Source organism: Callospermophilus lateralis, chromosome 3 (genome assembly GCF_048772815.1).
Source record: "Callospermophilus lateralis isolate mCalLat2 chromosome 3, mCalLat2.hap1, whole genome shotgun sequence".
Classification (NCBI taxonomy): Eukaryota; Metazoa; Chordata; class Mammalia; order Rodentia; family Sciuridae; genus Callospermophilus; species Callospermophilus lateralis.
Genome location: NC_135307.1, coordinates 173,408,678 through 173,430,925, shown reverse-complemented (window position 1 = coordinate 173,430,925; position 22,248 = coordinate 173,408,678). Strand labels below are relative to the sequence as shown.

General features: G+C 44.8%; 1 protein-coding gene across 1 annotated transcript; it reads left to right on the top strand.

Annotated features, from left to right (window-relative positions):
• Positions 1-2,810: 2,810 nt before the first annotated feature.
• Positions 2,811-13,238, top strand: Defb119 (defensin beta 119). Its single transcript, XM_076849464.2, has 3 exons — positions 2,811-2,868; positions 3,976-4,161; positions 13,045-13,238. Exons 1-3 carry the CDS (start codon positions 2,811-2,813, stop codon positions 13,236-13,238), a joined length of 438 nt encoding a protein of 145 aa, XP_076705579.2.
• The last annotated feature ends 9,010 nt before the right edge of the window (positions 13,239-22,248 follow it).

Below are 22,248 nucleotides of genomic sequence, written 5' to 3'. Positions count from 1 at the left end.
TCACCAAGCCCAGCAGAGGGTCAGTGCCCAGCAGCTGAGACAGGCTTCTTCCACAGCCTGGTGGGAGGCCCTGGGAGTTTCAGCGGTCGGTGATGGGTTTTCTTCTCTCACATTCTTTATGTTTGCCCCCCTCCCAACCCCTCTCAGGCCTTGTCATTTCATCCTGGGGACTTGAAATACCTTCCTGACTAGTCTTCCCTCCCTTGCCTCTGCCCCAGGGATTATCTTCAATGTGGGTTGTCAGATTTTTATAAATATACAAATAATCCGAACATGCCGTCTCTAAAAAAATCTTACAACACCCCATCGCTCGGGGGATGGACCCCTGAGCCCCGAGCATGGCTTTAAGTCCCCGCGTGATGATCTGGTTATGCAAACTCACCTCCTCCTATGTCTCCCCTCCTATGTCTCCCCTCCTGGCTCAAACCTTCACCACAGCTGTTGGCTGACCATTTCTTCCAGCCTTTTCCATGGAAATCTGCTTTCTTTTTTTCTGCTCTTCATCTTTCCTGAAATCCCTTGAGCAGGTCCCCGCACCCAGCTGAGTCTCGATTTTGTCACATGCACGTTGGGGTGGACCACTTCCACTTCTCAGCTCTGGTCTGAAGCTAATTCTGATGGTCAGCGACGATGACAATAATAACAAGAATCCAAAACAATCATAAGAGTAGCTCGTAATTATTCCGCACCTCTCTTGTGCTGGGGACTTGGCTAAGCAATTGACAGAAATGACCCCAGTTAATTAAATCAGGTGCAGTTATGACTTGTTTTTAATTACAGCAGGATCAGAACATGTAACTTCCTCAGGTCTCCAGGTAGCGAGAGTCAGGGCCGAGCACAGTCTAAGTCTGTGCTAAACCAAACCTGTGCTTCAAGCCTGGCACGCGGCAAGTATTTAATGGATTCTCTCCTTCCCTTATCCACCTTCATAGTCTCTAGTTTAGTTCTGCCCAAAACATGCCCCTCATCCAGCTTCTCCAGACACTTGGCTGGAGGGGCACTGTCCACGTGTCCTCTCTCTCTCTCAGGGCCCTGAACATGCTGGGCAAATGCTCCACCACTGCGCCACACCCCCCTCCCACCTGTTCTCTGACAGGACTGGGGTTGTGTCCCCATTACGTCACTTCTTACTCAGTCTAAGTGATTTATTGTCTATAATTATTTACTGAAATGATGGACATTTAGTATTTGTTATCTACTCATTTTTGTTATGTGATTAAATATCATTTTATATTTCGTGTCAGAAATGTCAGAGAAGGCTCTCTCTTCCCTGGTGTCGGTCCTCCCATCCGGATTGGGCAGCCCCTGAACTCTAGCTAGCCGTCAATGTCCAGAATAAAGAGAACATGTCCAGCGGGTAAGTGTGCTGGGAACGAGCTCTGGCCATTGGACTGGGGTGGAAACGATGTGTACCACCTCCGAATGGTGTCCCCAAAGAAAACACTGTTACACTTTGTTTCCTCCTCTCCTTCCTGATGGCTGGAATCGGGACTTGCTGGTAGGAACTGGAATAGCCCTTGGGTCATCAAAGGAAGCTGCCTGTTGAAGATGGACCGTGAGGTCAAAAGGAACCTAGCTCCCTGCTGGATTGTGAAGCTGCTGCAATTAAGTGCACACACAGACTTTTACATGAAAGAGAAATCAATGCATGTATTTTGGCACCATTGTTTGAAAGCAACATCTGTTAAGACAGCTGAACTAATACCTCACTACACCAGGTGATGATGTGGATACTAGGATTATAAGCTGTATTAGTCCATTTTATGTTGCTATAACAGAACACCCAAGGCTGGGTATTTAAAAGAGGTTAGTTTTTCTTGCATTTTGGAGGTGGAAATTCCAAGATCAGGCAGCTCCGAATGTTCCACCCTTGGTCTCATGGTAGATGGTATTTCAATGGTAGAGTACACGAGGAAGAGATCACACGACAATGGGAGAGGCCAGAGAGATTTAGGGGTCAAGCTCACTTTTTATTTTATAACAATCCATTCTCTGGGAACTAACGAGGGTCCCTTGAGATCTCTTCTAAGGGTGATGGTACCCCATGACCTAACTACCTTGCACCAGGCTGTACCTCTTAAATATTCTACCACTTCTCAGCCCAGCCACACTGGGCACCAAGCTTCCAGCATGTGAGGATTTCAGGGAACACACTCAAATCACATCCAAACCCTCACTCAAGCCAGGTTTTGGATTCTAATGAGAGAAACAAAGGTTAAATAAAAAACACCCAGGCAAATCCAGGCAGGTCACAAACTAGCTGTTGTGAATCAGAACAATGAAGGGTGTGAGTACCGTCTTCTGGATGACCAGTGAAAGGGGTGACATTTGAGATGAGATCAAATGACTAGCAGGAGCCATCCGTGGGAAGATCAGAGGAAGAACTTTATATGGACCACAAGTGACAAATCCCATTCCCCTGAACTGGAAATGAGATTGGCAAGTTCAAGGTCCAGGAAGACAGGGACATTTTCTGTCATTTTTCAAATTAAATGTTTCTTGACATGTTTTCGTATATCAATTAGTCAGTGGATTCCCCCGTGGGTCTCGAAAGGCCAGATGGCTTTAATTCACCTGCCTCCTCACCCCTCCTGGCACGGTGCTGGCCCGAGTCCCACGCTCTTATTTGTGATGTGCTGAGACATCTGCTACACACTGTCCTTTGGCCCGGCTGACCTCGGACAGATTCCCTCCTGTTCTGATTCACTGCCTGCGGCCCTGGTGATAAAAAGAGTCTCATCTCCGCTGCAGAGAGCTCCGTCTGTGTCCCCTGCAGCTCAGCCACCACCTTCTCCCCGGGCCTGACAGCCATGAAGCTGCTTCTCCTGTTCCTGGCCATCTTTCTGGTTGTGGAACCCGTGATGTCAGGTAACCGGGGCTCTCTCGAGGACCTGGGATCTTGGGCATGGGCTTGTCCCCTTTTGCTCTCCTCTCACTGTGGGTAGCCCCCGAGTCTCTCCTCATTTCCTGGTGCTTTGGGAGGGTTTCCCAGAATCTTCTCGTGTTCACATCTCCCCTCGATGCTCTCTTGCTGAATGAGGGGATGGGAGCTGTTTAGTGCATCAGGTGCTTCAAGGCAGGATGGCCTTCTGGTGGGAGCTGGGGAGAGGGCTGAGGCAGGAAGGTGCAGGTCGGGGGCTCTGGGAGATTAGGATGAAGGCTGGGGGTGAGTCCCGGTGAGGGAGACCTGTGGGTTTGCAGTGGCAAAGGGAATATTAGGATGACCTGGAAGAGGGGGCCTGGGACTTCCCCATGGTCTGTGGGAGTTGGAGAGGGAACGGGATTTTGGCTTGAGTGGCGCTGGTGCTGGGCATCTGACTGGGCTTGACCTGAGGCTGGGAGTCAGTGCCCCAGGGTGCAGGGTGCTTGGGTTTGGCTTGGTGATGGGCATCTGCTGGGAGTTGCGGTTGGTGGCTTGATTAGATTTGGATGCAGTTTGCAGCTGGGGCTAAGTGGGCACTGAGCAGGGTAAGGCTGGGTGTCGACTGCATTTGAGTTTGAACTGGGTGAATCTGGGCTCAGAGGATTGGACATTGGGTTGTGGCTGGAGCTGAGTTTTGCTGGGCTCTGTTACAGGGCCAGGCTGTGGATTAGGAGCTGGGATTGCTATCATGTGAGGGAATCTCCATCCCCGAGTGTCAGAGGTGGACACTGTCCTGTTCCCAACGTTCCCATGCTTTGTTCCCTTGATTTGTATCAACTGATCCCTAAGTAAGAAGTAGGAGTTAGGGGTCAGGAGACCCAGGGTGGGAAGTCTGGAAACTGTCCTCCTGAAAGCTCTGGCGTTCCCAGTTGGAATCATCGCTCAGTTCCTTCCTCTCCCAAGGTCTCCTCTCCCCCCTCCTGGGACCGGATCCAGCATGGCTTACTCAGCCCTCTCTCTGGCCTTCTCCCCCTCCCTCGGTTCCTCCTCCACCTCCGTCTCTCTCTTAGCAATACTAACATCTGCTTCCTGGTTGTTCCCGTGCCCAGAAGCAGAGTGTTGGAGTCACGGACACTGCCGGTTGGTGTGCAACGATGACGAGGATCATGTCTTACGCTGCGCAAATCGCAAACGGTGCTGTGTCCCTAGTCGCTATGTGACAATGAAACCAGTAACAATCGATTACGTCCTTGACTGGACCACGCCAACCGTGCCCACAACCGTCCCCACGACCGTCCGTAAAAGGAAGAAAAACAAAAAACACAGGCAGGGTTGATTTTGCTTCAGACTTCTTAGTTTCCACGCTTCATTAAAACTCACACATGTGCTGCTTGTGTCTGTCAGTCAAAAAGAGGGGTCCCCCAGACAGATGGAGGCAGGGGAAATGGCAGGAAGGGGCGGGAGTCAGGAGAGAGAGTCATCAGGGCTGGGTCAGAGCAAATGGTGACGATCATAGCTTTGAAGATGGTTCCTTATTTGGCGGCCCTGGGAGGGGGTGTAGCATCAGGCGTGTAACGAGGGAACGTGGGAGAGGGCCAGAGATTTAAAGGCACCTCGGGTGTCTGTGAAGTGGGACAACCCTCAGGCCGGAAGAGTTGGTCCACCTTGGAGGGGAGAGAGGAGGAGGTAGTCAGGGGCTGGGTGGAGCCCCAATCCTTGGGTTTCTAGGAATGTGAGCTCAGAGGCCTTGGGGATGCTCAAGAGTTCCCCGGGGGTCAGAAGGTTCCCAAGTCCTAAAAAATGATAAAGTACCTGAATTTACTCATTTACATATGAATTTGTTCATTATTCAATTTTTAAAAATATTCTTTCATGCATTTATTTGCTCGTTCGTTCAGGTGAGGTCTGCCACTCAACACTAGCAGCCGGTATATCCAACCCTCTCACAATTTCATTTTCCCCAGAGGGAGGTTAGAGTACTAACCCTCTCAGGTCATGGTAGGGATGACATGAGGCCATGTTCAAGGCATCGTGAGTCCTTGATAAATGCCAGCTGCTGCCATCGTTCCTTGATTTGTTTAGGCATCCATGGAACACGAGCTGCCTGCTCTTCAACTGCCCTTAGACAGGGGAGGCAGAGCCCGTCTCATTTGAATGGATAATTTAGCCCCAGGGAAGACTCACTCAGGGGGAATACTTGAGAATCCTGACTGGGAACCTAGCAGACCTGGGTGTCTTCCCAGATGTTATTATCTCAGATTCTATGATCAGGGCCTCATTTATCACACAGTCGTTCCCCGCTCGACCTTGGGACCTGGAGTGCTCTGAAACATGGGCCACGACCTAGAGACAGATGGAAGAAATTCACTCTGATGTAGGAAGATCATTTGCCTTTAGTTCAATATTTCTGTTCTTAGACCCTGGAAAGAAAGACCCCTCCTCTGATCCTGGTCCTATCCTGGGCTTCTTCCAAATGAGGTCCTCCCAGTGGGATGGGGACCTGTTGGGGCAAGAGGGACACATCCACCTGGAGCTTGCGATTGTCCTCCCCACTTCTGGACTGGGCTTCAAGCGCCTGCAGAACTCTTGTGCCTGCTTCCAGGGGCAGCAAGAGCCTGTTCCCAAGGTGCAGCCCAGGCAAGGGAATGCCAGCATGCACCCCTGTTCGCAGGGGCCCTGGGCAGAGTGTGGAGGGTCAGCTGGAGCCTCATGTCCATGTGTGTGAGGCTCTTCACGGTGGGGAGCAGGGATGGCATGTGGTAGAAGGGGGGTGGGCTGCCCTCATGCCTTGTGTGTGCACAAAACTCTGAGAAAGCCAAGAATCTAAATCCAAGTCTGACATTTCAGGTCATTACAAAGGACTATTTCATAAAAGGGGATAGAATACTTTTCATTTTTCTTTCATTAACTCAATTCATAACTTTGAAGCATTCAGACATATGATACATAAGCCTCCATTTGTCTTCTTACCATATATATATGTATATGTGTGTGTGTGTATATATATATATATATATATATATATATATATATATATATATATATATTTTTTTTTTTGTACCAGGGATTAAACCCAAGGGCACTTAACCACCGAGTGACATTCCCAGCCCCTTTTTAAACGTTTTGTTAGAGACAGGGTCTTGTTGAGTTGTTCAGCGTCTTGCTAGGTTGCTGAGGCGAGATTTGAACTTGCAATCCTCCTGCCTCAGCCTTCTGAGTCACTGGGATTATATTCATGTGCCTTGCTCCTGGCTTCTTACCCCAGATTTTTATCTCACCTCTGTAGGTGGGTTCAAATTGAGTTCTGATTGGCTTCCCAAATGGTCACTCTTAAGAAGTTACGGCTTGGGCTGGGGATGTGGCTCAAGTGGTAGCACGCTCGCCTAGCATGCGTGCGGCCCGGGTTCGATTCTCAGCACCACGTACAAACAAAGATGTTGTGTCCGCCGATAACTAAAAAATAAATAATAAAAAAATTCTCTCTCTCTCTCTCTTAAAAAAAAAAAAAAAAAAGAAGAAGTTACGGCTTGTGTCCCATTATTGAGTAATTCCTTGAATCTTTGTGTCTTCCCACCAATCCCGAAACTTGACTGGGACATTTTATTTGTACCTAGAGTGCAGCCCGGGGCTCAGCAAGGATGCCATTATGAGTGTTTCTTGACAGATTGAATAGACGGACAGCGAATTTACAAGTAAAAGCTTGAGCACGTTTGGAGGGAGCACAAACGGCTGGCAACGGGTTCCAGGATCCAGTTGGGATCCTTGTTGGGCAGAGGACCACTGCGTCAGGTAGATAGGACTCGGGCCAGGACTGTTAGGACATGGAGGAGTTCCTGGGCTTCGTATTATTTCTCAGCTGGTTTACTCTTGAAACACAGACTTCACAGAGTGGAAGGTGGCCTGGGACGGTACAAGGTTACTCAATATCTGGGGCCTGACAGTAACCTGTCCCTGTGCGACCATTCAGCCTCCACCAAATTCATTCATTGAATCATTCCTTGGTGCCTCCTCTGAGCTTAACACCAGGAAAACAGAGTTGACCCCAGGGAGTGACAGAAGGCTCAGATGTCACCATCGAGCCCCAGGAAGTTTTTAGATGACAATCAACCCTGGGCCTGAATGTCTGGATTTGGGATTTGGGCATGTGGAATTTTAGAAATTCCCTTGGATTCTTCCTTTAGGAGATAAGGTGTCACCCCTCAATTCCCCTGTTACGCCTCCTACATTCTTTATAGCCCTCAAAACTGGGGGACTCCCAGGCAACCTTTCCTTATTTTCCCATTTCACAGATGGGAACACAGGCCCGGGGGGTGGGGGGCGGGGTGGGGGGCGGGGAGGAAGTGGCGATGCTCCTATGTAAGTTGGAGACAATGCTGGGATTAATGAAGCAGCTTCTTTGACTTCTGGCAAGAGGGAGGTGCATCGAGGGTGGCATGCAGCAGTTGTGGGTAATCAGTGAGTAGAGACCTAAAGAGTCACAGAGTCAAAGGGTGGATGCGTTCAGCAGTGGCAAAGCCCCTGACCAACGTCTTCACTCTCAAATCCCCGCCTGGGGCTGCTGTGGCCTCTCTTCAGAAGGAAATCACAGAGCAGGCTGGCTGGTCTGCGCCATCCTCTCAAATGCTCAGTTCTGCTCGCCACACCTTTGGATACAGATGGAACCTTGTCCTCAAGGGAGAAGGGAAGGACCTTATCTCCAGAGGATGTGATAGAAGGCGACTTTGCTTTCGTAAGGCTTCCTTGAATCTCCCTTTGCCTCCCTTGTAGGCAGAGGGGTGACAAGGATGGATGGGACATTGCCAGCAGAGAGCCGACCCACCTGGGGTGAGGGTTGAGTGGCATTCCCAGAATGATTATCTCAAAGCAGGGAAGACCAGGCCTCTGTACTGGATCCTCCCTGGGAGTGACCGGCAGGCCTGCTAAGGAGGCCGAAGCTCAACTCAGCCTCTGCTGTGTGTATTAAATCCGTTGGGACATAGGGCCCTTGTGTGCCAAATGCCAAGTTTAAGGTCTGCAAATCCCAGGTGCTGACAACTGTTTGTGGAATGAGTGAAAGATCCTTGAATACCAGGTTCAGAAGTTTGGCTTTGACACTGAAGAAACCTAGGACCATGACCTCAGCTGTCACCAACCAATGCAGCCTGGGCCTAACATGCAGACAGGAAGCACGGTGCATTAGAAAGAGTTTGGGCTTTGTGTACAGGAGTCCTGCTCTGCTTCTAAGAGCTGTGGAGCCTTTGCCAGAACATTGCCTCTCTCTGAGTCTTGATTTCGTAATGCAAGGAAATAAAATGAAGGAGTGTGCTTCATAAGGTTGTTGGAGGGATTCAATGAGTTGGCATAGATCCAGTGGCTCATAATAGATGCTCAGTAAATGGTAATGGTCATTATTTCAATTTTCTTTTTGTTGAAGGATCATTTGTGTTTTGGAGGACTCAACCCCAAGGGAGCATAATAATAATGCTAATGGCTAACATTTCTCCAGTGTCTACTACAGAGCAGAAACCTCGTCTCTGATTCTTCCATGGGCTCAGTCTCACCCCAGAAATCTGGCTATCACTAAGGGACTATTTTTTTTTTTTTTAAAGAGAGAGAGAGAATTTTTTTTAATATTTATTTTTTAGTTCTCGGTGGACACAACATCTTTGTTTGTATGTGGTGCTGAGGATCGAACCAGGGCCGCACGCATGCCAGGCGAGCGAGCTACCGCTTGAGCCACATCTCCAGCCCCCACTATGGGACTATTGTCTGTCTAAAGTCATTGAATATTCTCTCTCTCCTGTGCTGGGGATTGAGTGGGGGGTCTTGTACAAAGCACTCTACCACTGAGCTACACTCCCAGTCTTCCCGGGAATTTTCTCAAACTGTTCATAGTTGAAGTAGGAAAAGATGACTCCTCCAGAAAAGACCCTTCATCTCATAACAAGAACAACAATAACACGTCACCCTGGCTTAGTTCTTACTCTGTGCTACTCCCTAATTGCTTTCCACTTACTGTCCTTAATCCTTACGGTTCTAGGAGTTAAATACTATTACAGTTTACATGGTAGAGACGAGAAAAGGGTAAGAGAGAGAGGGGGACAGAAATAGATTTGCAGGAAGTTACAAGAGAGAGATCCTGCGTGCCCTTTGCCCAGTTTCCTCTAATAGTTCTATTTTATATAACTACAATAAAACCCAAGAATCTGATATTGGTACAACGTGTGTATAAATTTTTATGCTATTTTGTCACAGGTGTACCCCTCCCCCACCCCCGGGGCCCATGATCAAGACATGGGACTCCCCATACTCCTTTGTTGTCACACTGATTTTTCTCCCTGGTCCTGCCACTAAATTTAACTCCTGGTAACTATGAATTTCTTCTCCTCCCTCCTCCTCCTCCTACTCCTCCTCCTCATTCCCCTCTCTCCACCCCCACTTCTTCTCCTTTTGTGCTGGGGTTCAAACCCAGGGCCAGCACATGCCGGGCATGGGGTGTACACGGGAGCTAAACCTCCAGCCCCCTCATTATAGTTTCATCTTTTTAAGGCTGTTGTAAAATAGAATCATATGTGAACTTTTGAGATTTTTTTTAATGCAGCAAGCTGTATCAATTTTGTTCCTTTGACTTCTGAGAAATTCTAGACAGTGTATTAAAGCAAAAGAGAAAATAAAAGGTATAGAGATTAGGAAAAAAAGAAATAAAACTGTCTTGCCCAGTGTGGTGGCACATACTTGTAATCTCAGCTACTTGAGAAGGGGTAAATGACCAACGGTAATTGGTTTTTGAATTTAGCAATGTAGAGTTTATTGGATTTTGACAAAATCATTTTCTGTGGGGAAAAAACCCTGAATAGCAGGACACTGAGTTCAGAGGCCAGGCCAAGCAACTTTGTGAGACCCTGTCTCAAAACAACATAAGAAAAGGCAAAGGGGCCGGGGCGTAGCTCAGTGGTAGACGCACCTGCCTAGTAGGCACAAGGCCCTGGGTTCCATCCCTAGCACCACCTACAAACAAACAAACAAATAAACAAACAAAAAGGAGCAAGAGAAAGAAATAAAAAAGAAATACACTGTTTCTTTTGTAGATATCATCATGGTTTATGTAGAAAGACTCAAGGAATCTACAAAAATGAAAATATGTAGAACTGATAAGTTCAGCGAGATAGTAGGATACAAGATAAACATACGAAAATCTATTGTATTTCTGTATCATAGCAATGAACATGTGGACACTGAAATTAGAAATACAATACCATTATATACAATACACAAATACAATACATCACTCCAGAAAAATAAAATGTTTAGGAGTATATTGGAAAAAAGAATTGTGTGCAGAAAACCACAGAATTATGACAAAAGAAATAAAAGATCAAAATAAATGAAGAGATAGTGTTTATGTTGTAAGATTCAACTAACAAACATGTCCATTCTCCTTAAATTGATATATACATTTAACACAATTCCTATCACATTTCCAGTAAGATTTTTTTTTATAGACAAGATTATTCAGTTATTTTGTCTGAGGACAAATTTGCAAAGGAATGAGAATAACTAAAATAAAGATGAAAAAGATTAAAGTTGCAAGAATCATTCTACCAGATTTCAAGATTTACTATATGTGTAGTACTCAAGGCTGTGGTTTGGTGGGGAGACGGCACATGGATCAATGGAACAGAACAGGGAACCCAGAAATCCAGAGGCAGCCCCAACACTAGTACTGCCAACTGATTTTTAGAAATGTTTTTATTAATGCATTATAGTTGCACATAATAGTCGTGTTCTTTTTGACATAATCATACATACATGGAATATAATTGGCTCCACTTCAGTCCCCAGTGTTTCTTGTTCCTGCACCCCCTTCCCTTCCTCCATTCTATTGGGACGGGAAAAGGGAGGAACTGAATGAATGAAATCGACCAAATTATGTGAATACACCACAGTGCACTTCCCCTGTATGTGTATCTATAAAGCAACAAATGATTTCTTGATAAAGGTACATAAGTAACTCAATGGAAGAAAGTTGTTCTTTTCAACAAATGGCACAGGAGTAATTGGACATCTACAGGTGAAAAAAAAAAAACCAAAAATATAGGGAATAAAAACAAACAAACAAACAAAAAACCCTTGACATAAACCTTGTCTTAAACCTTATATAAAAATGAATTCAAAAATAATAAATTGGACTTACAATTTAAAGCTTTCACTCTACAAAAGACCTCATGAAAAGATAAATTACATTAGGGTGAGAATATTGGCAAACTGCGTATTTGACAATGAATTTATACTAAAGTACAGAGACAGGTCTCAAAATGAACAGTAAAAAAAAATCTAATAAGAAAATGGACAAAAAAACACGAAATGTCATGTCACTGCAGAGGTTATACAGATGGCAAATTAGCATATGGAAAGATATTCAACCTCATTAACCATTAGGGAAATGCAAATAAAGACTAGGAACAGTTTCTACTATGTAACTATAAAACAGTGAAAATTAAAAACAGTGATAATACCAAATGCCATCGGGTTTACAGAGAAACTGTGTCTCTCATACAGTTCTGGTAATAATGTTAAATGGTCCAACACTCTGGAAAACAGTCTAGCTGTTTCTCATTTTTTTTTTTTTTTTGGCACTGCTGGGGATTGAATCCAGGGCTTCGTGTGTGCTAGGTAAATGCTCCACCACTGAGCCACATCCTGAGCCCCTTGCCACTTCTTAAAAAAATAAAATAAACTCTGACCATACCACTTAATGAACATAATCTAGGGCATTTATTTTTAAAAAATGAAAATTTACATTCATACTAAAGATGGTAGGTGGATGTTCATAGAAGTTTTATTTTTTAATGGTAACAACCTGGAGGCTAGGAGGGGGTACCTTGGAGGAACAGTTGCTTGCCCAGCAGGCATAAGACCCTGGACAAGACTTGCACTGCTAACAAACAAACAAACAACAAACAAAAACAAAATGAAACAACCAATCAAAACACCCCTCTGTAATAAACTTGCACCATCCATACTATGGAGTATTACTGAGAATTAAGAGGGATGAACTGGTGGTAGACAGCTTGGAGGGAGCACCAGTTTGGTTGATCGTCCTAGCTGAGATGCTCCTGGTTTTTAGTAGAATGAATAATTTCTGATGGAAACCTGGACACCTTGAGTTTTAGGTTCTGGGATTCTGGGTCCTATTCCAAGGATCCGAGCTGTGCTAGCCCGCCTGCTCTGTCACTGCTGTGGCCAGGCGAGCAGGACGGCCTCCATTATTCCAGGAGGGATAGAAGTCCAGTGTCTGCACCCGGAGGTAGGAGGGGTGAGGTGGCTCCTCACTACTGCAGGCTGCCACGGCCAGTTCCAGCTCCCAGGTGTGCCTCCTCTGACACCACCCTGGTTCCCCACGTGGCCTGCCTGTGACGTCGCAGGGGCTGGTGGCCCTGTAACTGTTGCCTGATGGCCAAGTCTTGACTCTGCACCAGGCTTGCTTGGTCACCACCCCGTCAGGGAGATGGAGGATGCCCTCTTCCCACTTGGCAGGGGAAGCTGAGACTCCCACATGGTTTCTGTTGACCCTGGTGGTGGTGGTGGTTACTGCACAGCGGGGGTCAAGGTCCAGGCTGTCACTCAGGTTTCTCAGCTACCGTCCTCGGAGGCAGCGCCTCTTTTCACTCTAGAAAGGGTGGAAGTCTAAGCTCTCCACTCGGCCACATTTACTAGAGGTATGAATGGGGCTGTAGACTTTTCTGTGGTTTTTGGAGCAAAGTGGCTATTGTCTAAAAAGTTCTGTTTCTCTAGGCTGTCCTTTTCCTGGTCTTTGGACTAGAAAGAGCAGAATTTTGGGGCGGGGGAACTTCTGTTTTTTTTTTTTTTTAATCTCTGCACCCACATGTATTTCCAGATTGCCAGCTTCTCCAGCACCATCCTGGAATATATGAGGCAAAATCAAACCTAAGAGATCATTCCTCAGGTTTTGAGGTTTCTGCCTGGCTTGACTTCTTCTCTTTACCTTTCAGAGGATTCTTATATTTATGTAAAATACCCAGGGTTTTAAGAAGACAAGTAGAGAAAATGACTTTAGCACTATTTTTCTGGAAGTTTCTGTCAACCTTTAGGTTTTTATGATGCTCCCGGACCCATCAGATCTATGTCACTGCTGAGTGGAAATTAATTATTACTGTCATGTCATTTTATATTTTGTCCAGGAAGACATTCCCTCCTTCGATGCATGGGTAGCATGGGCGTCTGCAGGACCGCTTGCAGGAAGATAGAGCATACCTACTTCTACTGCAGAAATTACCAATCGTGCTGTCTCCAGTCCTTCATGAGGATAAATGTTGCTGGCAAAGACGAACCTGGTGTTTTGTCCTACGCAAAGCACTGGCCCAAGATACCCTGAATGTTGGTGATCACCCTCCTCAAACTCTCTGGAAACCCAGACCTGCCATCATTCCCCTTCATTAAAATTCATGCACCTGCCACCGTGGTCTGTCTTTCCTCCGTGGGAATTCTCAGCAAGGGACTTGAGCTTTGTGTGGTGAGCTGTCTGTCCCTTCTGGACTCAGCTCTGTGAGACAGCACCTGGACCAGGTAGTGAAGATGGGCGTGGGGGAAGGGGAGAATGAAGCTGAGATCAGTAAGGGAAGGTTGAAGGGTGCAGCCGAGCCAGGACTCAGAGGGGACTGGGACTCATGGGATGGGTCGTAAGGAAGTAGGTGGAAGTCTCTTAGACAAATTTGGGCTCAGTTTATGGAACAAGAGAGAGCCAACGTAATGTGGGATAAACTGTCCTGTAAAAGTTTTAGGTTGGGGGTTTGTTTGTTGGTTATCGCAGAGGAATTTGAATATTACATTCGGTTGTCATTGGTGACTGCGGAAATCCTCTAAGTCCTAAAAAATCTAGGAGGCTATTACTGCCGTGACAACCAATGTTAGCATTTCAACCAAAAGTTCTAATTTTGCTTTTTATGTTTTATCTTCCACTAATCTTCTTTCTTTCTTCCTGTTGAGTTCTACATTTTCAAAGCCACACTTCACTCATTATCTTTCTCTACTTTTCTGATTCTTCATCACGATCGCTTTTTTTTTTTTTTGCGGGGGGTGGGGGAGGTACTGGGGATTGAACTCAGGGGCACTTGACTACTGAGCCACATCCCCAGCCCTATTTTGTATTGTTTTTAGAGACAGGGTCTCAATGAGTTGCTTAGCGCCTCACTGTTGCTGAGGCTGGCTTTGAACTCACAATCCTCCTTCCTCAGCCTCCCAAGTCACTGGGATTACAGGTGTGCCCCCCCCACCCCACCTAACCCCTGTCCCCTGCACCCAGCAGTATTATGTTTTGAAATGACTTTGCAATCAGTAGAACTCACTTCAGGGTACACAGTGTCACCAACCCATTCTCACATCTATAACCAACACAGGTCCCCCAAATGCTCCTTCCAAATTCCACGTAAGCTCAACACCGTGCTCTGCATACAGAGCTTGTGCCTGGCCAGCACAGTTCTCCTGTATTTAAGGAAGTGGCCGTTTCAGCATCTTGGGTTTAGACATTGAGTGGTGGGTTCATCCTTTGAGGATTATCTCCTTTTCTCCTTCCTTTGATGCTGCCACCCAGAACTTCACCCGACAAAGCTTAGGATCTGGAGAAAGATGCTAGATCCGAATCTGTGTGGGGGAAAATGTAGGTCCAAAAACATGGGCTGAACTTCTCACTGAAAACAATTTAAAATATAAAATAAAATAGAATATACAATAAAACTGGTTAAAATATACAACAAAACTTCTTGAGCATCTTGACCTTGCAAGAGAACAAGATGAAGAATATTAAGGCCAGGCGGAGGCAGCCACTCTTCTGAAGGCCTTCCCTGAATCCCAACTTTGTCTTGGAGGCATCTGGTGCATCAGGTGAACGTGAGGTCTGGACTTTGAGCAGGGAGGTGAGGGCACTGGAGAAGAGACGGTGCCCGGGGTTTGAAAAAAATGTGTCTAGTAGGAGGCTCTGACACACGTCTCAGTCCTGAAAGTGTTATGTCCGCTGGGAAAGGATAAACCAGCTGCATGGTCCTTCTTTTTTATCAAGGAAAATTGCCCGGCTTTGAATTTGGTGCTGGGTTAAAAAAAAAAAAAAAAACTCCATTGAAAATGTATGCCTTAAGCTGGTCCTCATGTAGTCTCAGCTAGAATTTTTGGTACTTAAGTGGTTTATTTTTTTTCACCTGTACAGAAGTATTTATGTACACATCATTCATAATAGCCAAATGTACAATTAGTGGTGAATGAATGAACAAAATGTGGTATATCCATACAGTAGAATATTAGTCAACCATAAAAAGAAATGAAGTACTGATAGATGCTGTGACATGGATAAACCTTGAAAATGTTATGCCAAGAAGCCAGTCACAAAAGAATACATATTGTGTGATTCTATTTATGAGAAATATCCAGAATAGGCAAATCCATAGGAATAGAAAGTAGATTAGAGGTTGACGGGCCAAATTGAGAAAGGAGTATAAAATTACTGCTAATGGGGTTTCTTTTATGGGAATGAAATATTCTAAAATTAGACTGTGGTAATGGTTGTACATCCTTGTGAATACCCTAAAAACCACTGAATTGTATACTTCAAATAAGTTAAATTTTGTCATTGGAATTATATCTGAATAGATTATCTTGTTAATAAAATAAAATGTGAATAAAGTTTAACCTCCCCACATTGGGTTTTCTCACCATTATCAGCAGTATTTTCTATTTACCCTGTGCCCCACACCTCTTTTAACTGATGTTTACACAATAACAGTTGTACTTTTTGTATTGGTGGGAAACCTACAGAGTGACAAGTTATTTGTATTTTAATAATCACCACAGTGTCTTCAGAAGTTTGCAGCCTAGAGGTACATGATATACGGGACATATGGTTATCCATCCTGTAGTCTGTGCATGGTGGCTGTGTGATTGTTCACCGGGGCACGACAACAATTTTGAAAGCTACTAGGGATTTGGAGCCACTAAATTGGGAACTACTTAATGATAAGATCAGAAGTGAGATATAAATAATGGCTAGTATAGAAAATTATACCCTAATTATGTACTTTTAAAATTCAGTTCCTGAAGTGATCAGTTTCTTTTAAATACTGAAGACTGCTTGAAAATTCCAGTTTAAAAGTGACTTTTAAAATGTACTTATTTGGATTGCGGATGTAGCTCACTGGCAGAGCTCATGCGTAGCATGTGTGAGGCCCTGGGTTCAGACCCCAGCACCAACCCCCAAAAGAGAAGAAGAAGAAGAAAAAACATCATAGGAAAAAAATCAGAAGTAAACTAAATGTCTAATGATGCCTAATTAAGTTTCGGGTATATTTATCTGTTGAAAATTAGGCAGCAATTGAGTATTATAATTAAGAATTGTAATTCTTGGAATCTAGCAATTTAAAAACAAGATATATTATCATGTATCTCTAAACATTTTTTTTTAAATGGACACAAAACCTTTATTTTATTTCAACGTGGTGCTGAGGATCGAACCCAGTGCCTCACACATGCTCAGCAAGTGCTGTACCACTGTCCACACCTGCAGTCCTCACCTGAGGGTTTATAATTTAGCTCATAGCGTCAAAGATGTTTTACAGAAGCAAATGAAAGAGTAGACATTGGACCCAAGACTCAGTCAAGTTAATTGGACAAAGTTCAAGGGCAAATGAACAGGTCAGGACCCCAAATGACAAAGCACATAAGAAAAGGGCACCATGAGTTAAGGCAGCAGGAACCACAGACCAGAGACGGAGACTTCCAAGGACTTTCAAGTATCAGAATTACCAGTTATAAGAGACAAGTTCAAAAATCGAAATTCACGAGACCTGAATCTTCCATCATGAATTCCTATCTAACCACTTGAATTCTAAGGTCCGAGTTGCAAAGAAGCACTCCAATGTGAGGTGGAAATGTTATGTTCAAAACCGGGACTTACCAGGCCTAGAAAAAACATGGACTGCAGAAGTGGCCGTTTCAGTGACCCATGGGACCATTTCCTGCTTTAATTGTACCTGCTTTGCCACACACCAATGACATCATGAGAAATTTCTAAGGTTAGCTAACAGAGGAGGAAAATAAATGTCAGGTTTGTTGACACGGAAAAAAGTAAGACGGGCAATGTGGTGCTTGCCTGTAATCCCAGAGGCTCAGGAGGCTGACACGGGAGGATTGCAAGTTCAAAGCCAGCCTTAGCAATGACGAGGTGTTAAGCAGCTCAGGGAGACCCTGTCTCTAAATAAAATACAAAATAGGGTTGGGGATGTGGCTCCGTGGTTAAGTGGCCCTGAGTTCAATCCCTGGTCCCCACCACCCCCACCAAAAAAAAAAAAAAAAAGTCAGGTTTGTTTGTGCTGTGTGACAACCTGGTGTGGAGGTGGCCCTGAGAGTCAGTGAGGAGACCCTTCCATAGAAGGAGGGAGGACTTGAGCATGGCTCTGTGGTTGATTCACAGGAGAGGACGTGGGTGGCAGGGTTTCTAGGAACTTGGAGAGAGCAAGGTTAGAGGGTCTGCAGCAGTGAGACCTGGGTAGTTATATGTGTGGACCTCTCTGAAAGGGGGCAGATGGGAGGATATTTGTAGGCTATTGGAAGGGGAATCAAGCTGGCAAATCACCCACCCTTCCACCCACAATTGGGGGCCCTCGGTACCCTTGGATGTCCATGTGTGATCAAGGACTGGCCAAGGAAATGGGCCCAGGGAGCCAGCCTTTCAATTGCTTCTATTCCAATCTCGAAGCAGCTGGGACTAATAGCTCATACCCAGGGCGGCCAATTTCCTACATCGAGAGATAAAACAGGGCTTCAAGGCCAAGGTTAGTAGGAATCGGATGCTTTCTGTTGAAATATCTGTTGCTCCGTAAAGAAAGCTTTTGGCATCCTGATAGCTGTTCTCATAAATGCAAAGACTTAGAATTCTGATAAAAATTCTGATCACTTATGCCATCATCCCTTTGGATGATAGGACTAACACAAGGAATGTGCCCTGGTATCCCAAAACCCTTGTTGGAAGGACAGAAGGACACATGGAAAGATCAGTATCAGAACTTAACTAAGTGATTAAGACTATAGATAAGTCAGTAGCAAATGCTAAAAATGGGTTAAATCTTCTTGCGGAAATTACTCAATAATTCAAGAAGAATACTGAAGAATTTATAATTGGAAATCAGCTTCTTTGCACAGCTGTGTTCATCTGGAATTACACCTGGGTGGGGCCCAGGGTGGACACCTGGTGTTTTCTTTTCTTTTTTTTTTTTTAAAGCAATTTCTTTCACTTTATTTTTTTAATCAAAATAATTTAATCTCTTTTAGATCATTTGTCTTCCAAATATATTATTGAATTATATTGTCTACATTCACACATAAAAAATCTAGCTAGGATTTTTGTTTTGTTTTGTTTTGTTTTTGTTACCAGGGAATGAACCAGGGGCGCTTAACAACTAGGCTATATCCCCAGCCCTCTTTACTTTTTTTTTTAATCCCCAGCCTTTTTTATATTTTATTTCTAGACAGGATCTTGCTGAATTGCTTAGGGCCTTGCTAAATTGCTGGGGCTGCATTTGAACTTTGACAATCCTCTTGCCTCTGTCTCCTGAGCCAGTGGGATTGCAGTCATGTGCCACTGCATCCGTCTCTTGCTAGACACCTGGTGTTTTCAATGCCCTCTGTACATGACTCTGTCTGTGGTTCTGAAGATGTGTGGGTGACATCTGAGAAGTCATGGGCGAGGATGAACTTTTGGGACGGGGTCTTGAGTTCCCAGTCTCCTGTCAGATTCTTCACCCACTCCGTCTTTGATGCTTACTTCAAAGTAGTCTGGGCTGGCACGGGCACAGAAGAAGAAATACGAATGGTCAGCAATAGTATGAGAAAAGGTTCAATGTCACTAGCAATTAGAGAAAGGCAAATTAAAACTACACGGAGATTTCATCTCGCTCCAGTCAGAATGGTAATGATCAAGAATGCAAGTAACAACAAGTGTTGGCAAGGATGTGGGGGAAAAGGCACACTCATACACTGCTGGTGGGACTGCAAATTGGTGCAGCCAATATGGAAAGCAGTATGGAGATTCCTCAGAAAACTTGGAATGGAACCACCATTTAACCCTGTTACCCCACTCCTCAGCATAGACCCAAAGGACTTAAAATCAGCTTACTATACTGACATAGCCACTCAATGTTCATAGCAATTGCCTCATTTTTCGTAGTTCTTTGTTGAGATTTTCACACCTGTTGGGATGGATGGCTTTTCCACTCTTACGTGAGGGCCTTTTAGTAAGCAGTCTTCTCTTGTTGATGTGCCCTGGACATAGTTTGTTGTGGAGGGTTGATGTTAATTACAATTGGACTTTGTAATGTTTTCCTGTGACTGCTTTGGTTGTGATTAGTGGGTTTTGGCACAATGCATACTGTTTTGGAGTCTAATGGACCTGAGTTCTCTGCAGGTCTTCAGAGAGTGGGGGTCCCTCTGGAAATTCAGGCAGGTGCAGACAGCAGGACATATGGGCTGTACCCTTTGTGATTATCCCTCCAGTCTTGTCCGTAATGTGCAGTCTGATAGGGAATGGAACCACCTTTGCTGGGGTCCTCAGAGATGTGGTATCCATGACCAGTTTATTATTTCTCTCTGTTGGTGCTATGGGGATGAATGTTCCGGATTAGGACTACAGGATTCCCTCCAACCGTGCCTACTTGGGCAAGGGTCAATGATTAAAGCCTTTTATCTCCTATATTCTTTAAATTAAAGTATCCACCAAAGTTTGAATGGTGCTGGTTATGGCTGAAATCAGGTGCAGTTTCTCTGAGCTGTCCTGGAAATGGAGCTCCGTTGGCAGAGCACCCACCCGATGTGCTTGAAGTGCTGGGCTCCATCCTCATCACCACACAGAAAGAAGAAAACAGGCAATGACAGCAGCAGCAACAACACAACAACAACACAACAACAACAAAAGCCAGATAAAGGAATAAAGTAAAAACCAAAAAATACTGTCATGTACAACTAAAAAGAAAAAAATTAAAAAAGAATAGAAAAATGCTTTAAAACTTGTTAAAAAAACTTGTTAAAAAAATCAAATAAAAACCACAATCACAGGGGTTGTGGCTCAGTGGTAGAGCGCTTGCCTTGCACACATGAGGCACTGGGTTCAGTCCTCAGCACCACATAATAAATAATAAATAAATAAATAAGAACAATAAAGGTATTGTGTCCATGTTCAACAACAACAACAACAACACAATTACCACAACATTAATAACAGAAAAGGAAGGGATAAAAACAATGCAGAATAAACTAAAAGGTTAAAAAAATGATAATAATAAAAATAAAATGAGTAGCTGGGTATGGTGGCTGTAATCCCAGTGGCTCTGGAGGCTGAGACAGGAGGATCGCAAGTTTAAAGCCAGCTTCAGCAACAGTGAGGCGCTAAGCAACTCAGTGAGACCCTGTCTCTAAATAAAATACAAAATATGGCTGGGGATGTGGCTCAGTGATCGAGTGCCCCTGAGTTCAATCTCCACTATTAAAATAAAATAAAATAAGTAAAACCAGGAAAAATAAAGAATAAAAAAATTTAAAAATTAAGAAAAGAATAAAAAAAGCAGAAAGTAGGAGAAGGTAAAGCAGAAAAAAAAAAGAAGAAAAAAGAAAACAAAATTAAATATAATCAGAAACATAAAAAAACCAAAATAAAGTTATACAATTTTACTTATCAACTCTTAATAAAACTTCTAGAACAAAACAAAGAAGAATTTTGTCTGGATATACATAAGTATTCTTCTAGAAATCAAAATTCACTCCTAACAATTTTGGAATAAACAGCAAATAAACATAAGTTAATAAAATTGCACAGATGATTAATTACAATTGATTAATTAAAAAGTCATTTTCAATTAATAGAAAAAATATAAAAAGGAGGAGGAAGAGGGGGGGAACATATATGCAAATAAAAACAGCAATAATGAAAAAAGCATTATTAAAAATAAAAACGTCCTGGCTGCCAAGGTGCTCAATTGTGTAGGTGAGGCAGGATGTTTGCACCCTGAGCCAAAGAGAGCTTCTTTCCGTATCTGCTTAGACAGTGCATCCTTTGGGAAGAGCAGGGGCTGGGGCTGTGCATGGTCAGCTGACTCCATTGCTCTGTGCCTGCATTTGGGAGAGGGCATGATGGAGGAAAGCGGCTCCTCTCCTGGCAGCCAGGAAGCAGACAGAGGAGGAGCCAGGTGGACAGACACACTCCCAGAGACCTCCTTCCTCCAGCCACGCCCCACCTGCCTACAGTTACCACCCAGTACAGTTGTCCTTTCAAATTGTTAATCCATCCAATGGATTAATCCACTAAGTCGGGTACAACTCTCACAGCTAATCCTTTCACCTCTGGTCATTTGTGCATTCACAAGGAGGTTTTGGGGACACCTCCTATCCAAACTATGGCACCAGGCAAAGATTGGCTCAGTTATTTGGGCTGTGTACTCCAAGATCCCAGGAGACACAGACACTGCAGTGTGTCACCAAGCTAGCATGGCATGCTAGCTCCCTCTGGGGCCCTTTGTGCTGTGCACTCTAAGACCACCGACGTGGGGAAGGGGAGCTGTGATGGATCAAGGATTCTGTCATCTTTTGTGCTGCTCACTCTGAGGATGGGGAGAGGCTAGGAGGTCGTGACTCTCTGTGCTGGGGCAGCCGGTAGTGGCAGTGGTGGCAACAGGCTCTGCACAATCCTCCACCCACAACTCTGGTGTTCTGAGAGCTCCCAGGCAGAATCACAAAGGACTGCTCAACCACCCCACGACCCCACCGCGGACTCCCCCAACCACAGGTTTTCAAAGGGGAAGCTTCCTCTGTCCCCTTATGGAGACTCCACTGCCTGGGATTCTCAGCGATTGGGTGCCTAGCTTCAGGTGAACCAGGTGTGACGTTCCAGTGGTTTAGATTCTATCTCATGGAGAAGAGAGGCACCTGCTTAGGCAAGTGCTGGGTGCCTCCGATCTGCCATCTTGAATCAGGATCACTCAGACTTTTCATGGACGTGTGCCCTAACGTGTGCCACCAAGAACTACAACAACTCTTTGTCCTGACAGGATGTCGGTGGTTGGCAGAATTTGCCTCGGGCTGCAGCGCAGGTGTGAATTCAGTCTGCAGTTGCAGGTTGATCTTCCATGGAACGCCACCCTTGGTTCACCTCAAGGAAGGCGCCCAATAGCTGATGGAAGGTTCAGGTTTTGTGGCTGGTAGGGACTTCAATCTGTGTGAAATGAATTTCTCTTGGCCCCAGGGCCTTCATGGTTGTTCATTACTGGGGGATTTGACCATGAATTCAGTGGACCACGGAGACTATAGCAGTTGCACAGGTTTAATTGGCTTTTCCATTCCAAATGCTTTCCTCTAGA

Coding starts and splice junctions, on each gene's coding strand:
- Defb119 (XM_076849464.2), top strand. CDS start 2,811: ATGAAGCTGCTTCTCCTGTTCCTGGCCATCTTTCTGGTTGTGGAACCC. Junction 2,869..3,975: donor TGTGGAACCCGTGATGTCAG/GTAACCGGGGCT, acceptor CGTGCCCAGAAG/CAGAGTGTTGGAGTCACGGA. Junction 4,162..13,044: donor AACCGTCCCCACGACCGTCC/GTAAAAGGAAGA, acceptor TATTTTGTCCAG/GAAGACATTCCCTCCTTCGA.